Below are 9,004 nucleotides of genomic sequence, written 5' to 3' on the forward strand. Positions count from 1 at the left end.
GGGCTGACGGTGACAAATTTAATAATGCTCGTCAACAGCACAGTCTTCACAATGTTCAGATACAAGCATTGCCGAAAGTTTCCCCACATACATTGTGGAGATTCAAAATACTACTACTACTACTACTACTACTAGAATGCCTGAGGAGGTCGTCCTCCCCATCAGAGAGAAGATTAAATAAAGAAAATGAAAGACACCCTCCGGCCTCGCAACCTAATACCGTCGGGGTCGAAAAAATCAAGAGTTGGCCAAGAGAGACCGACAGGAAAGGAAACAGAATACGCCTGACAAGGAAGAGGAAACAATGCCAGACGTCTCTAGTAGTGAGCAGACAGCGAGACAGATACAACTTTTTTAAAATGGTCAAATACTATTTGACAAACAGAACAAAGATATGTCATATGTAAATCATACAGTATTAAATTTATGCTGAGGCAACATGTTGACAATACCATGTTCTCTAATACTGCAAGAACATTCTCTGGTCATGATACAACTCAACAATGGGTACGTTGTTGCATTACAGGCAACATTACAAAACTGAATACCTCCAAGGTACCAGATACTTGTGCTGTTACATTTACTGAATCGTTTGAACAGTAATTTTTAGAACAATGAAATTTACGATTTAAAGGCCTCTGTAGTCACTACAGGGTACACCACAGCTAAAAAATAAATACTAGTATTAGAAGTATTTTCTTAACGTCGAGTACAGATGAAATAACTCTGCAGGTTGTTTGACCTGATCCTAATACACAAAATAATATATTTCACATTACTAAATTGCAATCAGACTGTATGAAATACTGAAATATGGGAGGGGCGTTCAGTAAGTAATGCAACAATTTTTTTTTTTAAAGCAGGTTGGTTTCATTCAGGATTTCAATACACCATATTATTCCCTGCGATTCTGCCTACAAAACTTTACTTTTCAACGTAACTTCCGTTCAGTGCCACGACCTCGCTGGTAGGGCTCGCACGCCTGCGCGACACCACAGCTCCACTCCGCTCTGCTGGTCGACGTCTCGTTGCACCGACAGCCTGCCTGCAGGGACAGATCTTCAGTGGACAGATCTTCAGTGGACAGATCTTCAGTGGACAGATCTTCAGTGGACAGATCTTCAGTGGACAGATCTTCAGTGGACAGATCTTCAGTGGACAGATCTTCAGTGGACAGATCTTCAGTGGACAGATCTTCAGTGGACAGATCTTCAGTGGACAGATCTTCAGTGGACAGATCTTCAGTGGACAGATCTTCAGTGGACAGATCTTCAGTGGACAGATCTTCCTGAGCCATCCGACAGTCCGGATCTCGCACCGTCTGGCTTCCATCTGTGCCGATGAAGTTTTCTACGCTCGTCTCGAGTGTGTAGACTCGTTCGAGGTCTTGCGATGCCACGGAGAAGGTGTTCATTTCCATTTATGTGGCGACGAACGCGCTGGAGTCGTTCCTTCAGCTTCCTCACGGTGGCGCAACACACTTCAGAGATGACCTTCACACAGTGACGGATGTAACCGAACATAGCAACACCTTCACAGTCTCAGAAGACCGCCACCATGACTTTAGTGGGCCAGGATGTGGCTTCGAACTTTGTCTCCGGAAGAGATGGTATGGCGCCACCCACGTATTGCAGTTTTGTTTCTGGTTCGAAGTGACGCACCCACGTTTCGACGAAAAATCACCACCATCAGCCTAGTAACGCTGAGACAATTCGGCACTTCGATGCCCTTTACGGTCCTGAGTTCGGCGGCGAGGAAGCCAGCACGGCACACCCCCTACTGGTGGGCGGGTGTAGCAGCGAGCAGTCATCCGACGTGACCGGCGGATCTCAGGATTGGCACCTGTGCTTTCTGCCACTACCAGGTCTCCGTAGATGTTCTCCAGCGCCCGCCAATATCCGCGACGGTCTGGTTTTGCACCGAAAACTCGGCAGGTCTCTCCTCAGAGGCTACGTACAGTGCTGCCACTTATCGGAAACCCGCGGAATATTCCTACTTCGGTCCCTACAGTTTCATCATGCCCACAACAAATTGTGAATTTCTGGAACTGACATTGGCTGAGAAAAATGTGTCGCATTGCTTACTGAACGCCCCTCTTACACAGTGTTACAAACTCAGATTGTCATTACGTGGAAAAAGCATCACACAGAAATAATGTTGAGGGATATTACAAGTAGTGTGTCTAGAGACATTTTGGAGGAGAAAGTACTGCCATTGTGGCAGCTGTAGTAATGTGTGCGGATAACAAAAAGTACAGTAACTGCCTGTATACACAGGTTACATAACAGGAACTAAATATAACTTTCCAGAAATTATTCTGTGAGTTTCTAAATTATCTTAAAGTAAGTTTTCTACAAATAAAATTTAAAGACGTAATGACAATCATTTACAAGCTCATTAAATTCCCAACTGTGCTTACACCTTCATCAACAATTTTTATATCTAAGTTTCACAATCTTATTTCGAGGCTCTGAGCTCTCATATAAACATTTTCTAAAAGATGTAAAAGAAAACATCGTCCACTTACAAATGTGTACCATGTTGCACGAGATGTGATGTACAGATTAAAGTATCAGCCCACACAGGAAGCCACACATGTGCAACATTCTGTATCAAAGACAAAGGGAAGATCAGTACAGTATATAATAGTTCCATACCTAGTATAACTCAAGGACGAAGATTTCGTCCTTTCACTGCAGGACCATACTGTATCGTGTGAGAACCACAACTAATCAAATCTACTAACACAGAATGAACGATTAATCAGCTGTTCCAACTTCAGCCGATTAATCAGCTGTTCCAACTTCAGCCGATTAATCAGCTGTTCCAACTTCAGCCGATTAATCAGCTGTTCCAACTTCAGCCGATTAATCAGCTGTTCCAACTTCAGCCGATTAATCAGCTGTTCCAACTTCAGCCGATTAATCAGCTGTTCCAACTTCAGCCGATTAATCAGCTGTTCCAACTTCAGCCGATTAATCAGCTGTTCCAACTTCAGCCGATTAATCAGCTGTTCCAACTTCAGCCGATTAATCAGCTGTTCCAACTTCAGCCGATTAATCAGCTGTTCCAACTTCAGCCGATTAATCAGCTGTTCCAACTTCAGCCGATTAATCAGCTGTTCCAACTTCAGCCGATTAATCAGCTGTTCCAACTTCAGCCGATTAATCAGCTGTTCCAACTTCAGCCGATTAATCAGCTGTTCCAACTTCAGCCGATTAATCAGCTGTTCCAACTTCAGCCGATTAATCAGCTGTTCCAACTTCAGCCGATTAATCAGCTGTTCCAACTTCAGCCGATTAATCAGCTGTTCCAACTTCAGCCGATTAATCAGCTGTTCCAACTTCAGCCGATTAATCAGCTGTTCCAACTTCAGCCGATTAATCAGCTGTTCCAACTTCAGCCGATTAATCAGCTGTTCCAACTTCAGCCGATTAATCAGCTGTTCCAACTTCAGCCGAAGAGACACTAAAAGACAATGTGCAAGTCTTCTCATACTTCAACATTAGGCACAGTACGTAGTTACCTGGCGTGCCAATTAGTGTTAGTTGAATCTTACATTCTAAAATACATCAAAATGGTATAAACACAGTTACTGGATTGTGAGTAATATTTATACACAGTGAGAAGACTGATAATATCCAGCCCCTCACAGTTTCCATCTCATCTTCGGGAAAATGGCACATATTTCTGTAAATACATGTATCAGTTGCTTACCTATGAAGTACAATTGTAAGAGTGACCTATAACTTAAGGAATAATAATATTTATGGCTACAAAAGTACATCTGGGTTAGAATTTCAGGCACGAGTGACGAACAACCAGATCATAAAAATATTCTCAAATTACGGTGCACAAGAAGTATCTTCCACATCAATCGTCTTCAGTACCTTTAGAGACAGACTACCGTATAGAACAGTTTCAGATTGACTGCTTTGCAAATGCCCAACTGTAGGAAAGGTTTGTGATTTCCAAAAATCTTTAAACATAATTTCAAGCTCTCATTATGAAACATTTAATATAAATTTTCTATATACATCTCGTACCACGATGTTAAACTTTTCTCATAAGGTTATACCTCCTAAGTACTAAATTATGACAGGAATTTAAATTCACTCCATATTTGTATGAAATAGTGAAAAATCAAAGAAAGCAGTTATATAGGCTACGTGCATCTGGTACTGTGTCATGAACCGGATTAGTCATTTAGTAATACAGACTGTAGTGTTTGGGTACAAAAACATTCTGTCCTCCTGGATCCTTCAGCGACTGTGATGTGTACTGAGATCTGCCTGCAGTTGTGAATGGTGTGTGTACAGCAGAAATTTACCATATTTGCAGATGACGCCATCATTGTAACAGAATATCCGTCAAACAATCACCAACTACATTTCCACCAACATTCTGTAGCAGGTTGGTCAATTCCCTTCCTGCCAACGTAAGCAATGTACATCTGGTCACGAAAAGCCAAACAGAACACTCAGTGACACTGCTGGTTATTCAGATAGAGATTTGATAGCATCAGGTTCTTAGGCATTCACTTACAGTGCAAATCACGCTGGGAACGTCACGTTTATTGGACTGAGGAGTGTGTCAGCTCAGCATCTCTGGAGATTAAGAGGTCAGAGAGGTAGCTTATTCTGCTTCTGCACACTACCTACTGTCACATAGGACTATGTCCTGCGGGAACTCTCCTCTTAAACCGTTTTCACTGCTTCGTAGGGAGGTTAGAGTCGTGTACAGAGAGAGCCCGTGAACCCCCCCGTTGCAAATAGTTTAGTCAGCTGAGAATATTTGCTACTGCTTCCCAACACCTATTTTCCCTAATATGTCGTGTGCCTAGAGACTAGATCTTTGGTAACAGAACTCTGCCATCAACGTGTGTGGCACTAAACAGAGGAATTATGTGAACTGTGTGCGCTGCAGAGACGCTATGCCTGCTGCTTTCCACCCCCTTCCCGCTGAACTGAAAATCTTAATGAACAGTAAATATATATTTAAAACTAAACCACATAACTATCTCTAAACACTACGTTGGACAATATGTTTATAGACAACTCATCTAAGATATACCCAACAAATTTCCTAATTGACAAACGTTAATACTAGTATTTCAGAGCTCAATGCAGCTTCACAGCCTTAAAGGGCACTACGTATGACTCGTGCGTTGTACTAGAAAAGCAACAACTGGCTAATCTCCTGACTTCGTGATAAGAACATACCACTCAGAGAACGAATGACTGAACACCACATCAAAAGATCTCTACCAGGGCCAAACATTTACAGAAGTGGGACCAAGTATTAAAAAGCGTCAACTGAACTTTGAAGGTATTAGTCGATCAAAGTGCCAAATTCTAGGAAAGACACTGTTTAAGCATGTTAACACGGTCGTCCAGCAGTGAAGCCGTGCAAATAATAGCGATCATCTACGTGAAAGAGGAAAGTGGCTAGGTTGTGCAATATCGTCGATACAAAGTACCACCGTACCTATTGTGAAGGACGAGGACGAGTACACGTTTGAATATAATATAGCTGACAGCAACAATGTGCAATAGCGTGCGCGGCGAAAATGGTCAATAGAGTTTCTGGGTGGGTGAGCGGTAGTGGTTACTGAAGCACACGAAACCCGCCGCCTAGTCAGAGACTGCGGCGAAGGGTCGAACGGAATAAATGGAGAGCGTCTACTGCAGAGGTTAATGCAGCATCAAACGAGAGAGTAACAGTGATAATGGGCCTCAATTTTAGATAATGGAATTTTGAGGACAATGAACCCAATCAGGATTACATCCTGTTCCTTTTATCAAACAGTTCAGACATTTCAGAGACATTAAACCAAACAAGCTAAAATAGACACGTGCGTTAGCCACACGAAGTGTTAAGCACATATATGAGACAGTGTATCCGAAAATTATTCCGAACGCGAAGAATTTGAAACGGCATTCTCAAATTTTGGTCTCGAGAAAAAACAAAGGGATGTAAAGTCAAAGCTTCCAACATATGTCGGGGATAGAGTGCAAAATCAATGGCCACAACTTGCCACAAGCACAAGAAGTAATCTGAGAAGCCTTGATTTATTAAACCAAATGAAGTTTTGGAGACGGCCCTCTCCGAAACTGAAGTTATGGGAAATGGGTCAGAAGTCACAATGTCACAATGAAGACTATCAAGTGTAAACGCGTCACTGTCGATAAAAACGAGAGAGAGAGAGAGAGAGAGAGAGAGAGAGAGAGAGAGAGAGAGAGAGAGAGAGAGAGAGAGACTCAAATACATTTTAATGATGGATTATCATTTGGGTCGAGGGGGCGGTCGACAGCATGGTCAGCAGATATCATTACCCTGTATCCCAATGTGGCCAGGTGGCCAGGTGCGCAGCAAAACACCACCCCTTGCCACAGTGTTGGAGCTGCTGTAAGGAGTCACGGACGAGCTGCATCAGCGGGTCTACCGGATTCATTTGGTGTAGTGCCTGCAGTGCACCAAGACAGTCGCAAGAGATAACAAAACTCGTACGGTGATGTCTGAACCCTCTCCAGTGCGATCAGAATGCCATATAACTCCACATCAGAATTTGTAAATTTTCCTGGAATACTCACTTCAAAAACCCTATCAGGGAAAACCACAGAACAAACGAGAGCATTCCCCTGCTGGGATCCATCTGTATAAATAACTATAAAACTATGGTACATACTTAAAATAGACGAAAACAAAGTTTTAACAACCAAGTCTGGAGTACAACTTTTCGTGTACCGTGTCAAGCTTAAAATAACTTTGGGCCTCTGAAGACACCAACACTGCACTTCGTTGCATCCCAGACAGATCCAGATCGTTTAGACAGTCTGTAGTATCTATACCAAATGGCTGGGTCGCTTGGGGCCGATTCCAGAACAGTCGTTCGAAGGTGGGTTGGATCACTGAACTAAATGCCAATGATTGAGGTAACGCTGAAAGTTTCAGCGCCTGTCGAGCCCAAAGGACACGTCGCCAGCCTCTAGGCTGGTCCGAAAGGCTCCAGTCGATATCCGAATGCCCTCACGGTGGACAGCATCTAACATCCGGAGGTAGGAAGGACTGGCGGATCCGTAGACCACGCTGCCATAGTCTAAGCGTGATCGAACAAATGCTTTGTCAGCACTGTTTTCCGCCAGGGCATTTCAAAATGTTCAACAACCGGAAGCCCTTTACACACACACACACACACACACACACACACACACACACACACACACACACACGGTTTCCAGCCTCCTAGCCTCCTAATGGTCAGCTTTAGCGCCTCGTCGTCGCCGTAATATCAGAGAAAGAAGAAGATTGTAAAGTCATCCACAAACAGAGCATTTGACAGGGATCCTGACTGCAGAGGAAATGCCATTGATAGCGATGGCAAACTGTGCCACTGGGGCACCCCTTTCTCCTGAACATGCCAGTCAGACATGGCATCACCAATGCGATAACGGAAACGCCGGTCCTCGAGAAAGGATTGGATCAGAAACGGCAGGCGTCCACGTACTTCCCATTCATGAAGTTGGCGAATGATGTACCTCCAAGTATGTCGTATGCTTTTTCGAGGTAAAAAAAATGGTTTTGGCCTGAAGAGGACTCCTGTATCGCCGTCTCCAGTAGAATTAAGTTGTCAAAAGTGGAATGATAGCGTCCGAAACCGCACTGGGAGCGGCCAAGGTGGCTTCAGTACTCTAGCAGCCAGGCGAGGCGGCGGTTGACCATGCGCTCAACAGTCTTACCTGTACAGCTGGTAAGGGTGACACTCCGATAACTTAGGGGCGCTATAGTCCTTGTCTGGTTTCCAGAATGGAATTAATATTGCCTCCTTGCAAGTCGTGGGGTACTGTCCTTCAAACCAGATCTAATTGAAACAGGAGAGGAACTGACCTTTCGCTTGAGGGCACAGATGACTAAGCACGGTATAGTGAGTATCATCAGGTCTGGAGCAGTGTGTCTGGCTGCAGATAAAGCTGATTCCAGTTCCCATGTGGAGAATGGAAGGTTGCAGGCTTCCTCATTACACGTGAAGAAATTGAGCTTCCTCATCTCTGCAGTCTGACGGAATACCTGAACAGCAGGAGCTTGTCTGTATGACTTAGTAACGGTAAAGAAGTTTGCAAAACCAGACTGTCTAATGGGATAGCAGCAATCAGTGATTGTATAATGTTACGTATAATCCGTCTTGAATGCAAATTTTTTTTATTCATATGAGCGGTTTATGTTCATCCAGAACAATCTTCAGATCTGTAACGGTAATTATACTAATTTACTATTTCACGAAAGCAAATCTTTTTCATCCAATCTAATCAACATCAAATGTACCAGAACGTACCTGATATTTCTGTTACAGGAGTAACCTGTCCAAATCCATCAACTCTCATGCTGCGTCACAAAATTGGTTGGCAGAATGCACGTCATTTATATTAATTATAACACTATTACCAACAGGTGGCGTATGGAACATTTGTTACATTCCATTTGCACATGCTGTATTCAGTAGATTTTTTGATTAACTTATCTCCAAAAATACTTAAAATCTGTAGATGTCGAGGTTAAAATCTGTACTTTTCAAAATTATCCGTGGTTCCCGCCATTTCGGTGTTGTGCCGCGATCCGCTCAGTTGTCTGATGTCCATCGCCTCAAAGCACTCAGTCACCAACATTGAACACAATTTAGACATCCTGCATAGTGCTCGTAAGGGACGGTTTCTTAAGATTTGAGGAAATTGAAATACACACCCACAAAAATAAAGATCCAGATTTAATCCTCAACGAGCAACACAAAAGTTTTGTCTCAAGTACAGATAGTGTTGAGGATCAATGGACAAAGTTCAAAACCGTCGTACAATATGCATTAGATCTGACTGAGGTTAACAGAATCATAGTAAATTTCACTGCCGCATTCGCAATCCGTACACTCACTCACTGGGAGAGGAAGTACATATTCACAGGAGAAGACAGCATTTCCACCCAAAAGTTTCGTTCTTACTGGGAATACATATCG

The 9,004-nt window shown here is 43.2% G+C and overlaps 1 protein-coding gene across 1 annotated transcript; it reads right to left on the bottom strand.

Moving 5' to 3' along the window:
• Window positions 1–2,728: 2,728 nt before the first annotated feature.
• Window positions 2,729–3,496, bottom strand: LOC124616661. The gene has a single exon (XM_047144990.1). The coding sequence runs from the start codon at window positions 3,494–3,496 to the stop codon at window positions 2,729–2,731; it is 768 nt and encodes a 255-aa protein (XP_047000946.1).
• Window positions 3,497–9,004: the final 5,508 nt, after the last annotated feature.

The sequence above is a fragment of the Schistocerca americana genome, chromosome 5 (genome assembly GCF_021461395.2).
Source record: "Schistocerca americana isolate TAMUIC-IGC-003095 chromosome 5, iqSchAmer2.1, whole genome shotgun sequence".
In the NCBI taxonomy this organism is placed as follows: domain Eukaryota; kingdom Metazoa; phylum Arthropoda; class Insecta; order Orthoptera; family Acrididae; genus Schistocerca; species Schistocerca americana.

Coding starts and splice junctions, on each gene's coding strand:
- LOC124616661 (XM_047144990.1), bottom strand. CDS start 3,496: ATGAGAAGACTTGCACATTGTCTTTTAGTGTCTCTTCGGCTGAAGTTG.